Source organism: Temnothorax longispinosus, chromosome 4, assembly GCF_030848805.1.
Source record: "Temnothorax longispinosus isolate EJ_2023e chromosome 4, Tlon_JGU_v1, whole genome shotgun sequence".
Classification (NCBI taxonomy): Eukaryota; Metazoa; Arthropoda; class Insecta; order Hymenoptera; family Formicidae; genus Temnothorax; species Temnothorax longispinosus.
This window is the reverse complement of record NC_092361.1, coordinates 8470815-8492243: the sequence shown is the minus strand read 5'-3', so window position 1 is coordinate 8492243 and position 21429 is coordinate 8470815. Positions and strand designations below refer to the sequence as shown.

Here is a 21429-nt window from a genome sequence, read left to right as displayed (position 1 = left end):
AGTTATATCTCGTTGGTGCCCAACTCCGTACAACACCAGATTATTATTCCGTTCTTTTTGAACAATGTTCTAAATTGCGAGAGTTTTATTTTGTTTATTGTAAAAATTGTATATCTAATCATTTGTTTAATCAATGGAAGAAAAGATGGCCGTACGTGTCCGTCTATATGGTAAAAAGTTATTCCAATACCCGTGCAAACACTTGAGAGTACAATAAAATGTATAATATATTGATACATTTGAAAAAACTATTACACAAATATATTAATCTATATAAAATAGAATGTCTGTATGTATGTATGTTCTTTATACACTTCTAAACTATTCAATCGAATTTTTACCAAAAGTATATAAAATAGGGTAGAATTTTCTGGGGAATGTTATAGAGTGTATAGTTTTTCGTTACCGATCTTTTTGAGAACCGGTATCTGAAATTTTTCCAATTTTTCGGGAAATACGTAATCAAATCTTAAAAATTTGTATACAAAATAGGGGTAGAATTTCCCAGGGAGTGCTATAAATTGTATAGTTTTTCGTTACCGATCTTTTTGGGAATTGGTATCCGAACTAATAAAAGAATTTTTTTTGATTAAGGATAACACAAATAAAGTTGTTTGAAGAAAAACGACTCCCAGGCGAAACTCAGGTAACCAGCTAGTTACAAATAAATTAACATTGATGAATATTGTACAAACTTCAGTTGACCGTATACTTGGAAGACACTACCATTGGCATCGTTGGTTTTCAACGTCTCTACAATAACTTGTAGCTTCTTTTTCCTTTTCTCCCTTCTTTTTTTCAGTTCCACATTACCGATCTTTTCTTCACCAATCGTCAGTTTCTCCAACCTTCTTAGAACATCTTGTAGAGCTGCCTCTCTTTTCTTTCTTCTTCTTTCCATTCGTTATTTATCCACCTCATTCATCTTTTTACATTCTTGACTGAGATTTTCATTTTTGTCAATATTGTTCGTCATGTTTAATTCCAATTCGTAACGGAATTTCAGAGCTTCTAGTTCCTCTTTTAGTTTTTGAGCTGATAAATTTGAACTCTCGCACTCTTTCCGTAGCCTCTCCACCTTTAATCATCTTTATATCTTTCTTATTGTTATATATTGTATAATTTGTATCGTGTATGCAAGTGAAAAGTATCAAATGTATTTTGAAGTTAAATTAAGAAATATGCAACTCTTTTTTTACATAGAAATAGATAAATAGAAGATTGTTTATATATTGAATATACAAATTATATTTTAAAAATTTATAATTAAATTTATATAAAACTATATTAGCAATATATAATTAATAATAATAACACTAAGTGTATAAAATAACTGTGAAAAAGATATTTGTAGAATAATTAATAAGAACATTTATATACATATATATATTTGTAATATTAAAAATTGTAATAGAAAAATTATATAATTATTGCATCACCTCGTCGGAATATTGTTTCTTTCTCTCTTTCTCCGCATTTTTTTGGAAGTCCGATCCAGCGTTTAATGGGTCGCTGCAGTTAAGCAATTTCCTTAAACGTTGAAGTTTTAATTGATATTGTCTAACGAGCGTTTTTAGGGTCTTCATTGACGATCGGCTTATTCTTGATGCAACGAGCTCGGGCAGCATAGCGCAGTGCTGAGGGTCTCTTCAGTGTCAATGTCACTTGGGCTTACGCAAGCGATCATCAAAGTTTTGGCATTTCCATCCAGACTGTCTCGCAGCAGTCTCGTCAGTTTATTATCTCTGAGAAGAATCATAGTACCTTTAGTTTATAATTACTTTTTATTTTGTTTTTTTCGATAATTTGTAAAATCTGAAGAAAGTGGAATCTGCGTTAATTATAATTATGTGTATGTAATAAATAAGTATAAATAAGTATAATATTATAAATAATATTGTATTTTATTGCATAATAACTTAAATCATCTAAGACAGATAAGTCAAAATTGAATTGCAATTACAGTGTTTCTTATTTCTTATGGGGTTTTCAACATTTGGAGATAATTTTCAAATAATAAAGTTAAGTAAATACAATTTTTAATTATATGTAAATAATGTAAAATAAAAACTTCATCAAGTATATAGTGGTGTAAATCAGAAAAGATAAAGCTGAAAGTTCATGAAAAATTATGTAAAAATGATTTGGCATAATACCTATAAGGGACATGTCTTTCATTTCCGGTCGCTAACGCATTAATGACATTCCCTAATGCCAATAAACTCAGATTGATACTGGCAGCTTCTTTTAAACGATCTCCCGTAGCTCCAGTCCTGGTATGCCTTTCGGATCCAGCTAGATCGACTAAATGTAATCGATCTCTCCTGATAGCATTACCACGTTTATCATCGTCATTGATGGCAATCGCCTCGAGTGATAGAGTTAAAACAGCGTAACTCCTCAAACTGGCAGCGTTCATTTTCGTCGCGGCTGCGGCTCTCCTTTGATCGCCCTGTTGAACCAACGTGGCGCATTCGGTCGCGTCTTTGACGGTGACCTCGCGCAATTCACCCGCGACGTAAGTATCTTTCGTGGGGTTCTCTTTCAGTGTCAAGGTTTTCCCAGTGTCGTTTTGTAACAAATTTCATAATCGCTCGTTGTAGATCTCAAAGTAACTCAGCAACACCAAATACCTGAATGTAGAAAATGTAATGATGATAAAGCATTTTAGAAGAAATATATAATCTATACAATATGTAAAGAACTTTTATATTTCTTTCTAAAAATTGAATAACTTTGGTATAAGTTGTTTTCGTTGTGTAAATCGATTCGTGTTTAAACAATGTGATTCAGAACACATGTTTGTCTTTACCATTCCTTAATTCTAATCTAACGATTTTTTCTTTTCTAAAGTTTTGTATAAAGTTTAGTATAAAAAGAAATAGTTTGCTTATCACAGGTTGGGTATATACAGAGCGCTGGCGTGCGGGAGGGAAAGGTTCCACATAAGGGCGCGAGTTCCGCGCCCGCGTCTGATTGTGAGTTGTGACTCACCGTCCTTGCCTATCTCTTGTACCCGACCTGTGATAAGTAAACTATTTCTTCTTATAATTTAAAAACTCTAAGCTTTGAACAAAATTTTGGAAAAAAGTCGTCTCAGAATTAAGTCAGGAATACGACATTTCAAGGACAAACGTTTGTTCTGAATTATCTTGTATATGTTTTGTTTCCATTAAAATGGAATATTGTGTAAATTATATATTTTTGTAGACATTGATTTGAGCAGCGTTTGCCTTAGATGTATGATTTCAAAATCATTTGAGTTGAAGATAAAATGAAAATCCGTAAATTTATCTTAGATGAGATATAAAGATAATTTTGTTATTAATTAATCTCGATAAAAAATAAAATAATTATTGAGATTTATCTAGATAATTTTGTGTTTATCAGATTATCTATAAATAATTATTTTAAAAATACACAGATTATAAAAGAAATATTTAAACAGTATTCACAATTTTATTTTCAGTTTTTATCTCTCAAATATAAAAGTTTTTGAATATTTTGTCTGATAAGCAATTTTGACGTACCTACACTTATTGGCTGTGCTAAATATTTAAAAGGCGTTCTGCTAGCACCGGCGATATGGCAGGGATATGTTATATTTAAAAAAATGTTTTCAACATTTTGAAAATTTATAAGAGATTGGAGTTCTTTTAATTCTATTTATTCAATTCCAAATATGAAAGTGCTTTGATGTTATCTCTAATAATTGTTTATTTAATATTTTCTTTTTTTTCAATATTGTGAAAGAAATCCTTTCTACTACTACTAGAAGTTGATCTATTTTCTAGTATAATGATATTTTTGTAGTGTAAATAATTTACTTTTTTCAAAAATGTGTCTACACAATTTTATTCTATTCACGACGGTTTTGTTGATATTAACAGTAAAGGACTGAAATTACAACACAATACTAATGTGGCATAAAGGCACATAACAAAATAATTGCGAGCAAATACCTTTATTCCTTTTATTTTTTCCGACTTCTGCGCTGTAAATCCGAATCGGTACGTCGGCCCGAAAACAGGGGGGGGGTGTGAATAAACCTAGGTTCGCGTGAAAAGTGTCGGCGTAAACTTTTCATACGTGGAAAGTTAATATGCGAGATGCCATATGAGTTAGATGACGCGCTTTAAAAATATTCAACTGTTTAAAGCGCGTCATCTAACCCATGTAAGTATTCTCTGCTTTAACAAAAAGACTTCACGTTATCAACACGTTACTACTTTAAATGTTGTGTTTTGGTAAAGCGGCGACTTTCTCGCGAAATAAAGTATTCTCTGCTTTAAAGAAAAACGTAATATTAGTCGTTTATATCTCTCAATACTTAAAATAACTGCTATATTTTCGAAACTTTTTTTGTTTATAACTTTTTAATAGGAGGCGACCCCCGATTAAAACCTTTTGAGGGTCACTCAGGAGGTTGACCTTGACAATATATGTCAAAAGGTCAAGGTCATCGGAGGTGGGGCCCTAATTGTAAACATTTACCCATTAATGAAATAGTACTTATTTGAAATCTGCTATTTAACTTTGGTTAAAAGTGTGAAAAAATACATCATTTCATACTCGTATATTTTTCTCTTTCGTTCTCTTTATTAGCATATTCTTTTTGAATAAAATTCACAGCTACATTAATATGCACGCGTGTGTGAAACAAGTAATTATTTTATGCTTACGCCGTATGCTTTATGTAAAAATGTGTGCTTCCCGCTTTAAGCTCTAGTTTACATCACGCTGCTCTATATAACATTAGAATTACGTAGGTGCGCCTTTCGGCGTAATTCATGAACATATGTACCTCCCCCTCCCCTCCCCCGTATAATAACGCACTACGTATGAATGACAATTTTCCAACAAGTCGGCGTCACGTGACCGTGTCGCCATGTAACTGATTTAAAAGAAAGAGATTTGATTGGCTGTTCCATAAGGATGCGTTCCGATTCCCCACTTGAATGCTGAAAATCTATAGTGCACGTGACATATACTATAGGGTTTTTAACATTCGGGTGGGGAATTCGAACGCAGTCTAGAGTGAATGGGGTAACTGTGATCAATCGCGACGCGGTCAAATGAGACGTTCCCTTTACCAACATACTATATTTAAAATTTCAAACGGTGATCATTATACGTACGTAGGATTCCGTCGGAGAGAAGTAGACACGTCAGTTCGTGAATGTCACGCCAGAGAACGAGAGAGCGACAGCCCCCCAGAGCCAGATACATCTCACTTCGTTTACGTCCGCCATCTCGTCATTACGCGAGGTCAGTTCACGAAAATCACGTTGTATCTGACATATTGTGTTATCTTGTGCAACACATATCGAAGATCATTTAAACGGTGTGAATTTACAGGACGCTGTAACGGTCGTGTACAACGGTCAGTGCTATTCGTCGATATTTCAGCTCAGCAATTACAGGGGCACGTACGTATTGTTCGCACATCATATTGCGTCTGGATGGCAACATAATTTTTCCGATCTTGAGTAACGATTCGCCGAACGTGGCCCAGCAACAGTGTCCGATGGAAGAATCACAATTGCCGAGCAAATCACTGAGCGACTTGGAATCGCCACCGACCCCAATTGTATATGCTGTCGGACAAGAGACGAACAAGAATGGTATAGTATTTTAGTAATGATAATAATTTTCTACCAGCTGATTCTGTCGGTCATAATTGTCATAAATGTGCAGAAACGAATGAGGAACCAAGTGACGAAGAAGCCTTCTTTGCCCGAATGACAGGCAACGGTAACGTGGAATGGAGGACTGGAATGGAGAACGGAATGGATACATATAATTTGATACCCGATGCCGAAACATTATTACTTAAACTGCTGATGCAGAAACATCCGGATGGCATTTGGTGTGCCGATCTGCCTCGCCTCTATCTACGTGAATATCAGGTGCACCTGAATTACAGGCAGTTTGGCTTTGACAGTGTGCGTGAATTCACATCTTGTCTACCGCATATTTTTTACATGACGCGTGTCGACGAGATGAGTGATTTTATGCTGTATAGCACGGATAAGAGGCCAGTAATTTCAGAGTATCGTAATCGAGCGCAAACTTTGCCAAACGACGTAGCGACGGTATCACGCCCAGCAAATGTACGTAACAATTTATGAAATAGTATTTGTTTAATGAAATTTTTTTATTCAGACATTGCCAGCAAAGTATATATTTTTATGGATCATATTGTAACTTGTTAACTGAGCGATGTACGTAATACGGCTCTAAAACTGTTGTGGTATTTTCTTGAATATTATTGTTAAAAAACTAATAGAAAGTACAAGCTCAGCGTTAACTTATGGTGCCTAATTTTTATTCTAAATAATAGAAATCTTAATGATATATACTCAAGTACGAGGACAAATGAGTAGCAATTTTTTTAACATGTAAAAATACATGTATAGTATTATTTCAAAATGTCTTTTTTTATATAATTCTTAAAATCATATAATAATACATTCATAATATTTTTTTTTACATATGTTTATATATAATGTTAATTAAATTAAATAATTAATTATTTCTCGTTGACTATTTTAATGCCGGAAGGGTATTTGATATTTATAATACAATGTGATAAATCAATTATTATAATAATTTATGTATGTTTACAGTCTCCTGTCCGTACCAGAAACTTTGCTCCTAATGACGTGATGACGTCAGACGATAAAGTTGACAAAATATCGGTGGTTGAATTGAAACGCAGCAGAAAATACTTGGGGGTATACGTTGTAGAAGTGTTTCATCCAAGCTTTTTTTGGATACATCTTCGAGAAAATAAAAAAGATTTTGAACAAATGATGGATAAACTATCGTAAGTACATGTGCAATTAGCTAATTTTTATAAATTTTTTTATTAATGTTGACAGTAAAATATGATTTATTGAAATTATATTGCTTTTAGGGACTTTTACGGGTGTAACAAAAATAAATATATCATTGCCAAACTTGCCTTAAAAAAGGACCTAAATTGTGCGTGCATTTACGGCTATAGGTGGCATCGAGCGATTATTAGGAGTGTACAATCAGATTTTACAGTAACGGTTAGTATAAGTGTAGTATAAATTGCACTGAAGCAATAAATAATTAAGTTTCCGACAAATAATGTTGATAATTTTTAGAACGTATATTTTAATATGCAATAATTATTTTTTAAAACAGGTATTCTTTTATGATTACGGTACTATGGAGACATATACATCCGAGGATATATATTATTTGCATAAACAGTTTGCCTTTTTACCGGCTCAAGCAATACCTTGCGGCTTATTTAAGATTAAACCAAGTATTGGTGATCGTTGGAAAAGGAGCGTAGCTGAAAAATTCAACGAAAAGGTTAAGGATATTCTTCTAGCTGCAACCATATTTACTATTGATCCTGAGGTAAGATTATTTTTTCTATTTCTAAAAGTTAAAACATCAAAATGTTTCAATTGCTAAATCTGAATTACATATTTTATAATTTTATTAATATCTTTGTTTTTGTTTGTAATATTTTTACAATTATTTCTATTTTATATCTTTATTTTTTTATTTTAATTTTTAATAATAAAAAAACAATAGAAAATTACTTGAATCTAATATTTTTAGTTTAACATTGTGCAACTTAATATTATAAACATGCAAAAATGCTATAAAATTATTTATCTAATTGTTTTCTTCACAGCACAACTCCATGATGGTCATTTTGACCGATACAATCGAAGAGGAGGATGTACATATAAACGATTGGTTAGTGAATGAAAGACTAGCGCAAGTGGGTAAAACGGCGTGTATGTCAGACGTGGTATATTATATGACCGCCGATAATATCAAATCTTCCAAGTCTATTAACAAATTTAATGCGGGAAGCGCAAACAATGTAAATAAATTGCAATGTAAAAATAATTTGATTTCGCGTGCGGAGAGAATGCATAAATTATCCACGGTAAAAAGAGAAGATATTGAAAATACGACCAAGTTCTTGCGTAACGTCCCAAATAGCAAAAGAGTGTTCCTGCAAAAGATATGCAGTAAATCGCTGGCGACTAAATTTTTGCATAACAACGCTTCATCTGCCAAGTCTCTAGATGCTAAGTCTCCGGATACTGAGGCTTTGGATACCAGATCGCAGTCGAGAAATTATCCGCAAACTGGACAGTCGAGGACACCTACGAAAGTTCCATTGTTGGAAAAATTGAAAACGTTGAGTCATAATCGGAAATTCAATTCTGAATCGAGCACTTTCACGTCCGGCACAAACACAAATGAAGATAATGCAAGACAAATCGATTCAAGTAGGAAAGTAAAATTGCAAAATAATGGTGAAATATATAACTCTTCCGATTATATGGACTTCAGTATTAGAGATTCCGATGATGAAAATAATGATACGAAAGATTTTCGCAAGTGGACAAATTTCACGTTCGTTGTCTCAAGTGAATCTTCTAGCAGCGAGCAACGTCGATCGTCGTATTACAATGCCAATACATCCAACGATACCACCATTATATCATCAAACGACGAACAATCTAAGGCATCCAACTGTATGGATATAAATAATCGCATCAAGATACACAACTTGGTTAAGAAGTCAATGTCCAAGGAGTTGCCTAAAAAGTTAACATTATATGAATCACATAATGATTCCACAATAATTAACTTTTTCGTCCATAGAAACAGCGTTTCTTGCTTCTTCTAACGTTACAGATAAATTTGAAAAAAATTCACACCACGAGATCGAATATCATACGCGCATAAATCATACGATCAGTTTTCTTATTATCTTTTTTTTTTCTTAAAAAATGCGTAGAAAGTATTAAACTATAAATATATTAATTAGAATATATATATGTATGTGTGATTATACTTATAACGTGATTTAAATGATATCAATAATTATACACGTATCAATACTACACATGTTATCAGAATATTTACGTGTATTATTTCTAATATAATTTCTCATTTCCATTAAACATTATTAAAGTATTAATGTATATATATATATATATTGCGATTATGTAATATATATTAGGATATCAGTTTAGTTTAATTTTAGGAAAAATTTGATTTTTGTATGATATCGTCGTGGCTATCATTCTATTACATTGTAATAAAGAATTTGGAATCTGTACAAAGGATGCGTGTGTTGAATTATTATACTAGTCAATATAACAAACAATATAATCTCATAAAGTGATAATTTTTCCGGAATTATCACTTATAGTTGCCTAACTTTATCGGTTGTTATATCTCGAACTTCTTCAGATGTTCAGATTGATTGATATCCATACATTCACTTTTATTTTCTAAAATCAAAAATTTTACTACGATTTTATCAGACGTGTCACTTTGTCTAATTTTTTCTCTTTTGCTTTTGTCACTCAAGCTGATACCGTCGACATGGCGAGCATAATGAGGTATGTACAAAACAATGTAAACCACGTACCAACATATTGCTTCGCAAAGGAGAACCTGATGTCCGACAACTGCTGCAAAGCAACATCGACAGAAGAGACATTCGGGGTACCTTTGATTTTTTTCCCTATATTCAATTAATTCACAATCTGTTTAATTTTCACAACAGGTTTATTTTTTTTTTCTTGTCTTACGTACATTGCTTTCTCACGTCCGCGGCGCATTGCTTTTTCTATTCTTAATTATTTGATATCTTGTACATACTTATATATTCCATTGTGTAATAATAAAGTGCTAAAATGTGTTAGTAAAATAATAAACCAGACATTAATACATTGATAATATTAAGTTTTACGAGTTTGTTGAATGTATGCATCCCTTCAACTGTTTAACTCATAATGATCTTTTAATAAAGATTACACAGTGTTGATTGTACATTAAAAATAATTAGATAGTAAAAGAATATTAGCTATAAAAATTATTAGCAGAAGAGTGATGGAGATATAAGTACTGTACAAAAACTCGCCAGCTATATAATATTGCAGCTGTACGTCCAAAGTCATTTTTGTCTTCTCTGCAACTGGGTCTTGCAATTACTCTACACGGAAAATTTGGTTCAAGAAAAATTATAAATATATGTAATAGTCTTGGATTTTGCTCATCTTATTATGAAGTAAAATTTTATGAAATTTTAGAGACTTTCGATAATCCTATATATGGAAATAGCGCCTGGCACTTTTATTCAATTGTCTGGTGATAATTGTGATTTTAATATTAACACTGTTGATGAAAAAAATACTTTTCATTATATGGACCGGATTAAAATTGTAACTCCAACTGGCGGTTTATTATCTAGACGACCAATTACGCGTTTAAAAAGTATTCCATCTGAAGAGCAAATCGAACGACAAGTAAATAATCCCATTCAGATTTATGAAAAGCTCAATGGCGCTGGATTACAGAAAATAATTGTGAAATTATCAAACGAAACTGTTTGATATAAATCAAATGTTGTAATTCAATTAAATGAATTGTGAATGCTTAAAAAATATAAAGTAAAAAATTTTTTGGGCTAGAATGACTTTATGCAAAGTTTGACTGACGATGAAGCATTTGAAAAATCGAAGATAATATTTTTACTTTTCATTAATGGCGCGCCCATAGTAACTACAATACAATATATACAACTTTACTTATATCGTCAAAAGAAGCTAAAAAGTGTGGAATGAATACCTGTATGATAACGTTTGATCAGCCATATTATATCTTAAAGCACGTGATATTACCAAAGCATCAAATTTAGACGAGAATATGCATATTGTCGCTAGATTAGGATGAGGTTTTCATTTATTAATGTCTTTTCTTAGCTGTGTAAGTTATATAATGGGAAGCAGTGGAATAAAAGAAGCACTTACTACAATTTATGCGAAAAAAATTGTAAATCACATTTTAACAGGACACGCTTGTGCTCGAGCGGTGCGCGAGCTCACACCTTATTACAATTGGCTTTGACTAATAATTTTTGCAGAACTTGAAGCAAACGATGAAAAATTTTCAAGATTTTGTAATCAAGATGAATTATTGTTATTAACACTGCGCGAATTAAATTCTAAAAACATCAACATTGAAAAAATAACAAAAAATGATTTATTTAAAAAAATGATATCTATTTTCGAAGAAAAATTGTCACAAATTGAAAAACAAAGCAGCACTGCAAAATTATGGATAAACTGTTTAAAAATGATTTCGATTTTTAAACAATTTATCGTTGCTAACAGAATGGGAGACTGGAATTCACATTTAAATACAATTGAAGTAATGATTCCTTTTTTTCATGCAACTGGTCATTTTCCATATGTCAAATCAACACAATTATATCTCATAATATGAAAGGATTAAAAGAAACTATGGATTTAGAAGAATATGGAAAATTTATTTAAAATGGCTACGTCACAGTTAGACAAACTGATACATTTTTTCTACAGTTCATTTTGATCAAATAATCAAACAAAACCATAATGAAATTTATAAGTGTAGAAGGCGGACCAATCAAACGCGGAGCAACGGATAGCATTGTTTATAAATGGATAAGTGGAGGAATCTGTACAGAAGACATTTTAGAAAAGATCGAGAATTTTTGTAACGTATCATTTAACACAAAAGCTAACAACATCTCGATGCTACCGATGCTAGAATTAAACGAGATGAAGATGTTTTTAAATTAGTAAAATGGCTTGAAATGCATAATCCTTTTAGTAAAAATAATGTTTTAATGTCAATTGCTTCTGGCGTTACTGCAAATGAGACTATAAATTGTCACAAAACATTCGAAATTAGCGTTGAAGCAATGTGAAAAAAATTGATGGATTTAATTTTAAAGAAATAAAATTGAAAAACAGTGACAAATGTCTATCACTCTTTGCTGTAAATAGTAAAATTAAAATTAATAATGAACTAGTTTCAGTTGATCCTCTATTACTTTTTCAATGAACATCTATACTATAAAGAAATCGGACGACGAACTTGAGGAATTTTTTAAATATGAGTTGGCGACCTACCCTTTATCGTTGTTTAATGAACAAGGTCTGAGGAAAAATATTAAAAGTTTTTTTAATGATATTTTTGAAGAATCTAACATGTCTTTAAAAACTACTCAAGATGTTGTGTATGTTATTGATGGAGGTATGTTGTTGCACAAAGTTTTATGGTAACTTGGTCAAAAATTTTCTAAAATATGTCAGTTATGTTCAATATTTGAAATGTAATTATGCATCAAGTATTTATGTTGTTTTTTATAACTACAGTCAAAATAGTACAAAAACAATGGAGAGAATTCGTCGATCAAAAAAGCAGTCATGTTCAAAAGGCGTGTGGCATATATGCGCAATTTAATATGGCGTCATGATGAATCTGAAATTTTGAATTTATCCTTTTAAGCAACCATAACTATGACGCCATATTGAATTGCGCATATATGCTATATGCTTTTCGAAAGCTCTTTTCAAGACGAACATTTTCCATCATTAGTCATTAAAATCCGTCCATATCAATGTTGGACAGAGGAGGGGGAAAGGTAAAAGTGACGCGGGGTGTCCCATATATATATATATATATATATATATATATATTGTGACGTTGCGGCTCGCCGCACCGTCGCGGCGCCCCGCCGCCGTCACAAGGCGCGGAATTTCGCGCCCAGGGACGGACCAGGGAGGCAACGACGAGATCTCCAGGGGTCGTATTTAATCGCGTTTCCGCATTCTGATTACCTTCTTTTGTTTTTATGCAATGTAATACGCGCGGCACCTCACCCACACCACGGCAAACCTTCGAGGGAGTACTTGGCGAAGGAAATCAAGGACGATCGATAACCAAGGAGGGGTGGCAAACACGAAAGCAGCAGAGATCGCGGGCTGGCGAGAGCAACGCGGCAGGCGGACGGCACGTGCGGCAGCGACGGACGAGGCCGCCGATAGCGGGGCCCCAAGCGCTTGGGTAAACACCCGGCTCCAGCAAATGATCTCCACAAAACACCGACCCACGGGGTGGCTGGCCACCGCCCCAGGGTCAAACCGGAGGCACACCGGCACGAGCGAAGTTCCGTCCGCCGCTAAGGACAAAAATTTGAGGAGTCGCACGCCGCCGAGGGACCGTTGCCCGCCCCCGAAGGATCTTGTATCGACAGCACTGCGCCGGGACACCGCGGGCTTGCAAGCTCGCGCCCGATTGGCTCGCGCGCCCCTCAGGAAGGGGTACCGTATCGATTCCGCAATCGAGCGGGTTTAGCGTTTCTCTCTATGGTCGTCCGTTGGCGAGATACGTTTTCTAAGATAAGCGATAGCCACCCCGAGTCGGGTATTTCGATCGTTATCTGGCGGATCAAGGATCGTTGGTGGAAGGTGACGGCGAGGAGCCCAGGAGGAGGCGTATCCCCGGTGAGGTTGCCCGTAAATCGCGATATGTAAAGCCACGACACCGCCCTCCGGTGCACGCTCTCGCTCGGGATAACGCATGTTAAGATCGAGTGTAATTTCGCGATCGATAACGAGAACGAAGGGCCTCGGGATGGTATCGTGGCCGCGGAACCGTGGTACAAGCGTTATGGCGAATCCCTGGAGGTCGCGATAGGCGTTAAGGAGTTCGATATCGCGAGTATATTGCGTTGTCCTCGCGACCTTGGTGTACGGCCGCCTACGGGCCGGTACTTCGTAAATTGCGTTATCGTTTCTTCGCGTCGGGAAATTCTTGTGTTCGAGCGTCGGTGTTAGCGTATCGATTTGTGTTCGGATCTCGTTATTGCGGGTTGATAATTGTGTTTGCGTTGGGATGTCGATGGCATTGTTAATGGCGGTCGAATGTCGTTCCCGCTGATTGATTAATTATGTTAGACTTGTACTCGCGTTAAGAAATTACCGGCGTTCACACGTTTCGTGCGTTTAGATGTTACTTGCGTAGTTCTTCATGGCGTTCCGTGGTTACTAGCGATATCGCGACTTGCTTGGTTAAATGACTCGGCGCCTCCCCGTTGCGCCCGAGCAGAGTCACTCGCGTTAGGTTAAGATATCATTGCGACAGAGTTTTTGTACGGTTCCGGACGTGGTTTTCACGCAATCCAAGCGTGACGTACCATTATTTCGCGACATTTTGCGTTGAACCTCACTCTCATTAGTGATATTAAGTGTAGTATTCTTGCGTATTATAACTTTCGACTCGAATTATTAATTGTTTGAGAATAGCGCCTTCAGCGTGTTTATTAGAGACTCAATTAATACTCCGTGGGTGTCTCGCGTCCGCATTTATATTATTTCTGTTAGATGAATCCAGACACCCCGCCACCGGCTATTCTTGATTTATTTATTGAATTTATCTTGTGTTTGATCGAAGCCGGATGGATAAACGTTGTTATTTTCTCGACAACCAGTACTCAATAAATGTTATTTTCTTTGTTATCTGACTGAGTATGAAATTAACGTGTCACCCCGCCGAATATCGCGCTGCCCTTCATTAACCCCGCCCGTGATTAGGTCAAGCTAGCCGATTCCACGCACCTCCACACTTCGTTTTGCGTCTCGTTTAGGTTTTCGCGATTTCGTGGACGCGAATGTACGCGTCTGGCGCCCAACATTCGGAACATTTCGTGGGGTATCGGAGGTGCGAGGAAATCACTGGAGAGGCCAACCATCCCGCTCTCCTAAGTCCTTTTGATCCGGCACACGTCCCGGAGCGGTCCGGGAGTGCAAAGAGTCGTGACAATATATATATATATATATATATATATATATATACCTATACATACACGTATACATACGCACATATATATACACTTTGACTATAATGTCTATGAAAAAGAGGCATATGCTAATATTAAGAAGAAAAAGAAGAAGAAGAAGAAGAAGACGATAAACGTGTATGTTGCCTGCTTGAATTTCTCGAAACGCCGATCAAGTCGGACAACTACAAGAAGGACGTGTAGGTGAGAGCTTGTGAAAGCCTGAGTGGCCATGGAACATTTAAATCTGCAGATTAAAGGCATCAAAGTATACCATGCGAGCAACGTCCACAGATGGGCCTTTCCGCACGAAAAAATATCACAGCAATACCACGTGAACAACTACATTAACGAAGCTTGCATAATTTGTTCAATACATTGCGCAAATTTTAACCTATGCGATCGATAATGAGGTACAGAGCATCTCACCAGTAAGAATCCAAAATTTTCAAGAAGTAAAAATTCAGTAAATAAAAATTTATTGCACGTAAATCTGTGGCAAAAAAATTAAAAAAAAAACCTAAGATGTGATAAATAACGCATGGCACAGTACACATTCTAATAACATATAATTTGATTAAATTCTTGCAACATGTAATATATGTACATTTTGTTTTAAATACGTGTAAAATGTAACACGTAGTAAAACTGAAAAGATTGAAATTCAACGATAATATTGTACATAATACTTTTGATGACGGAACGTTTCCATGATGTTTCTATAATTAAATGTCTTGTATCACAGTTCCTAATGCCACCCTCTAATGTATCTTTCCACGTCAGGAGTTTAATCATAGCGCTTATTATCTCCGGCACGCATCGGAGTATTTCAATGGAGCGCGTTTCGCCCAGACAGTCATATTTCATTTAAATAACTTGCCAAGATGAACAATGTTCTAAAGAATTCTTCGCATTGGTAGCGAACCGTCAGGTATTGAGAGTTTTTATCCTGTTTTTCTGTACTTGGTAATATTACAATAGATCTAATTACATTACATATCTATGAAAAATTGCATCTCAAATTTACAGTTTTAAAACAAAATCAAAATTTAAAATGTGATGGTTGCAAAATTTTGTTTTTGAAATTTTTTATCTAGTTTACGAATAAAATATATTTATTATTATGTTTTTCATATTGAAATGAGAAACATTATTTCAGATTTGGATGGCGTGGAACAAATTTAAAGAAATATATTGATCAAAAGTAAAATTTTGTAAAATTTTTTCATGATTTTTTTACAAGTTATAGCTTTTGCATATATCTACAATAAAATTCAAGTTTTTATAATCTTGTTTTTCTGTCACATTAAAAAGTTTATCGCACACGTGTCTATGTGTATTTTATAAAGCGGAGCACGGACACGGGAATGAAGCACATAAAGCGTATGTTTGGGTAAAGGGACGCCTCGACATCTCGCGACCTTATAAAAATTGACTAGTGGAATTGTTTGCAGACCGGGAACTCAACAAGCGAAAAGGCTCAACGACAAAGGGAGACCGGCGCGCGGTACGCGACGGACGAAACTCGTGTGTTTAACCAGCAAAAATCCTCGTCATTTTCGCACACCGTATAAAATATCGTTACCAGACAACGCAAATATTGTACGTACCGAAAAGATGCGTGAGTACGGTGGAAACCGTGCTGCAATGACAAAAGCAAGAGGGAAAATATTTAAGTACAACTGTGCACAGTTATGCACAAAAAATGAACCGTAAAACTCTTCCAAGCTCCCCAAACTTGACTGACCAGTTTCAAATTTACGTAGCGCTTGTTCAAACGTGAAGTGATATAAAGCGAACGCTTCCGGGCTTGGCGAATAATCTCGAGGCTAGTCGAAAAATCGCGCCAGACGATATGCAGCCCGCGTTGTCTCTTCAAATGGAAGGCACGGGGCATGGGAGCCAGTTAATACACGTCACAAAAGAGAGAGAGATAGAGAAACACAGAAAATATATGAAATACGTACAGTATTTTGCACACGAAAAGTGGACCAAAATTCTCCCAAGCTCCCCAAGTTTGCGTGACCAAGGTTACGCAACGTTATACCTATAACGCTCGTTCAAACGTGCGGCAAAACGCGGCAAAAGACATGGCCGGGGTGAACGCGGTACGAGACATCATAAAGAAATACCTCAGCAATGTTTGGCAACGAAACGAAGAGAGGCACGACGAGACAATGCCGCACGCCGCGACGCGCCAATCTTTTCGCGCTCGAAAAGTGTTGCACGCGAAAAGTGAACCGTAAAACTCCCAAGCTCCCCAAGCTTGCGTGACCATATTAAAATTTAATTACTCTCATCCTGCAAAATAAATGGTCCAGTTTCTTCGCGCAAGTCCTCACTCGTGAAGGGAGTAGGGGGGATAGAGAGGTGCAAAAATGTCTCAAAGGGGAGATGAAGGTCGTTAACGATGTGTTACTATGAATATGATTTGTTGCTGCTCAATGAGACGTGTAGCCGATTTTACGACCTCGTGCACACGGACATGGCCTGGATCAAAAAACACAAACAATTTCTCGTTACAAATCAAATGTCGGAAAAATTTTGTGAGAGATGTAATACAATATTGCCCTCATGGTCAACATGTTTTGTATTACAAAAATAGCAGTATGGAATATACAAAAAGGAAATGGTATTTACACAAAAAACAAAGCTGATGCCCTGGCTAAGATTGACAAACGACATACTCGATGAACTAAAACTCTCCCAAGCTTTCCAAACTTGCGTGATCAATTTCAATTACTCTCCAGCCGAATTTGATAGCCCAGTTTCTCCGCGCAAGCCCCTAATCGTGGAAGGAAGGAGGGGAAGGGGGAGGTGAAAAAATGTCTAAAAAAAGAGATGGAGGTCGTCATCGTCATCGTTGTCGTCGACGTTATAAACAACACGTTGCGATTCGATTTACAAAAGAAAAAAAAAAGATTTATTCATCGTGTGTCTTTAACGCGTCGCTGAGTGCGACGGAACAGGAGTGTTTGACGAAACGGGAAAAATATAAAAAAAACAAAGTGCTGTGGCTGTGCGGCCTGGAAGAGACCAGCGACACGGGAATGAAACACATACAACGTATGTTTGGGTACAGGACACCTCGACATCTCGCGGTCTTATAAAAATCGCTGCCTAACAGGGTAAACATACAACACACAACAAAATCGGAATCGGATAAAGCGCAGTACGCGCCGCACAACATGAAATACAGATATATCTGAATGTTAATTATTTCATTAGGTACACTCAATTAACAGAAAATTGTAATTTATTTTGTAGTTGTAATTGGAAAAGGATAGAGGAGGTGTACAGGAAACTAGACTAAATTGTATTTCTTGGTAAATAGGCAAATATCAACGAACGAAGATGCGCGGCATGTCTGCTTTATGATGAAAATCTATTTATGGTTTTGAGAATCGGCAATGTCCACGCAACAGCCTGTCGTTGGCGCAACAATTGAGAGTACATTGTGCGCGACGTAAGGAGAACGATTCGTCGTTGGAAAAAGTTTTTTTCACGCACACGGAAACACTTACGGAGGCTATCAAAAGTATGGAGTACAGATTGTTGAAGAACTCGAAAAAGTAGTTTTTGAAAGGTTAATATTTGTCTTAATTTATAAGTGTAATCAATACCGGTGAACCAAAACTCTCCCAAGTTCCCCAAGCTTGCGTGACCAATTTAAATAACATTGTTCTTTATCGTCAAACGTAAAACGATGGACAATATAGTTGCAGAATACAGTAGCACGGCTGCTAGTAATGCTGCTGTGCCGGTACAAACTTTTCCGCCAAGAGACAAAAGCCGTAGACGGCACACCGCAACACATCGCGAACATGCTGTGACACGCGCGACATTATGCCGAACGTAAAAATTTTATTTCGCAATTTTTCAAGTGTTATTTGAAATTTCTTTTTGTATCCAACTTTCACGGTGGTGCGAGCGGTGTGAGGTGTGAGTGGTGCGACACAATTGACACGTATCGACACGCAATATATACAGGGTGCCCCTGAATTCTTGGTACTTTTCTCATATTTAGATAGAGCGAGCCAAACTGAGTCGAAAAGTCATGTACCATTTTGCAATTTTCGCAATAGTTGACGAGTTATTAATGATTAAAAATCGCCGTATTAGCCCGCCCTCCGCCAAATCCAAGCGCGCGGCGAGATGCGGCCGCCCCGCGGTCGGCGCGCGGGCAGTTGTTTACTACAAGCGGCGATGATTACGCACGAGCGGCGCGTAACGCCGGGCCCCTGTCCTAAGCGATGATAGTTTCTCTTCTTTTTTTAAATAGAAATAAAATTTTCTAACAACATAGAACATTTTTTTGTACGTGCGTATGTACATACGTGTGTGCATGCATACAGGAAAATATCAATTGTGCTGCTTAAAAAAGCGATTACTCAATTTACTTTTTTTTTTTTAGTAAGTAACGGTTGTCTTTAAGAAAGAATATTTTCTTGATAATAGTCTTAAAATGTACAAATTTTAGAAAGAATCTTTATCATGTACTATGTACTCGAAAGAAGAATTTATACTCCTTCAAAAAACATAATAAAATTTTATCAAAGAAAAGTCAAAATAATAAATAAAGTAATATGAGGACCCTCGAGATTAAAATAGGAGAAGGCTATGAGGGTCAGACGCAGATCACAGTGCGTAATATCAGAAATAAGTGATTTATTCGTCGTTTTGATACATTACATCGATCCGTACGTTTCGGCTCAGTTTTGAGCCATCTTCAGCGGTAGTTACAGAAATTAAGTTACACGTTCTCCGTACCGTATGGTGAGTTTACTGATTCCAAATATCAGAAACATAGACCAATTGAGCCATATCCGTAAATTTGTTCAATTAATGTCGAGATATTAAAAAAATCCTTTAGGAAACTCATCATTCGGTCTGAAAAACGTGGAATACAGAGCCATGTATACATAATGAATACTCTCTGCGAGAAGACTTGACGATCTTATCGACACGACACATGCACAGCAATGATATGAAAGGTCTTGCAAAAAGAGACATGTCGTAGGTCAACACACCGGCGAGGATTATAACAAAGCACGATTTGACTTTTCTTTGATAAAATTGTATAATGTTCTTTGAAGGAGTATAAATTCTTTTTTCCAGTACATGATAAAGACTTCTTCTAAAATTTGTGATGGATACATTTTAAGATTATTATCAAGAAAATATTCTTTTTTAAAGAACCCCGTTACTTACCAAAAGAAAAAAAGTAATTCCAGAATCACGATTGTGCGTACATAATAGAAATTCAAGTATTAAAATTGCGTACATAAGTAAAATTCGGGAATTACAATTATGTACATAATTTTAATTACCGAAAATTTTTTATGTCATAACGTAAAATAAATTCAGAATTAATATTTTGTCTAGACATAATTGTAATTTTGCAGTAGGTAAGCTACGTTTGTTCTAAGCCATGGGGCAATGAGGGGGGGTGAGGGGCGAGGGGGAACCGCGGGGGGGGGACCGCATGTTTCGGGCGCCGCGGGGAGAGGGGGAGGGAGGAACCGCGTGTTTCGGGCGCCGCGGGAAGGGCGAGGGGGGAACCGCGTTTTCCGGCGCCGCGGGGTGAGGGGGTCGGCGTTTTCCGGCGCCGCGGGGTGAGGGGGTCCGCGTTTTCCGGCGCCGCGGGGCGAGGGGACCCGCGTTCGCGTTTCGCCGCGCCGCGGAGTCCGCGTGACGGCACGCTCCCGCTCGCGTTATCTCTCCCCCGTCCCCCGGTTGCGCGCGTCTTCTCGTTCGCGCAGTCTCTCTCGCTCCCGTTCGCGTTCACGCTCACGATCGCGTTTAAATAAATTTATATTATACATAGAAAATTTGCTTACCACCGCAGGATTTGAACCAGAAAACCCTAACTCTTGAGTCAGTCACTTTCAGAATTCAGGCCATTGTCTCTTATTTTACACAATAATATGTATACACTAAAATACTGCAGGCTATTTACACAGGCTATTTACACAGTTAAAATTTATACAAAAACACACATAGGACACAGATTACACGGTGAAATCAGATATAATGGGTCTCCACAAGATGAACAAAAGAGACCATCTATAAGGATATATGGACATGTGTCATGTCTGCGAACAGCGTATAACATCGAGAACAATCCGTGTATTCTGACAATGCATGACGCACAAAACTTCATATGTCCTGGAGTAAAATAAAAGTATATGCAACACATCTTTGTCAGAGGGTGTAACATATTCACTTCTGCTTGATTCAACACTCTGAAAATTTCGTCCGGAATATCCTCATCAGCCATTTCACTATCATAACACGAATCGTCCGACAATAATGCTTCATCATCAACTTCCATTTCTTCCTCGTCATTCACTTCCATTTCTTCAACGTTTGCTTCAACTTCCATTTCATGTCCTTCAAACTGTAATTCTTCGAAATCCATTTTTACAGAACGTTGTATGCCTCAAAAGGCGCAATACACGGTGCTACTGTTAAAATCACACAGTGCAGACAGTACAAACAGTCGCGACACTTGAAATTTTTCGACAAGACAAACACGTCCGAACACTATCAAGCATGCCAACCGACTCTTACTTCCAGTCCTCGACTACTGAGCGTACCTTCAAATTCATCCTTCTACATTTCACTATTGTCACATCGTTTGTTTATCATATCTAATTTCATCTCAGCATCCATACAATTGCGCCTTCCGAAAAATCTGCGATGTGCAGTTTTGCACGTGTGCAATGAAGTCACCGCGAGACACG

At 36.5% G+C, this 21429-nt stretch overlaps 1 protein-coding gene and 1 pseudogene across 1 annotated transcript; one reads left to right on the top strand and one right to left on the bottom strand.

Moving 5' to 3' along the window:
* Positions 1–540: 540 nt before the first annotated feature.
* Positions 541–5252, bottom strand: LOC139811517 (kinesin-like protein KIF17; annotated as a pseudogene).
* A 275-nt stretch (positions 5253–5527) lies between these two features.
* LOC139811516 (tudor domain-containing protein 5-like) lies at positions 5528–20755 on the top strand. Its single transcript, XM_071775786.1, has 8 exons — positions 5528–5624; positions 5698–5945; positions 6630–6829; positions 6920–7058; positions 7177–7398; positions 7682–7787; positions 9386–9522; positions 20687–20755. The coding sequence occupies exons 1-8, from the start codon at positions 5528–5530 to the stop codon at positions 20753–20755; spliced, it is 1218 nt and encodes a 405-aa protein (XP_071631887.1).
* Positions 20756–21429: the final 674 nt, after the last annotated feature.

Coding starts and splice junctions, on each gene's coding strand:
- LOC139811516 (XM_071775786.1), top strand. CDS start 5,528: ATGGAAGAATCACAATTGCCGAGCAAATCACTGAGCGACTTGGAATCG. Junction 5,625..5,697: donor ACAAGAGACGAACAAGAATG/GTATAGTATTTT, acceptor ATAAATGTGCAG/AAACGAATGAGGAACCAAGT. Junction 5,946..6,629: donor GGCAGTTTGGCTTTGACAGT/GTGCGTGAATTC, acceptor GTATGTTTACAG/TCTCCTGTCCGTACCAGAAA.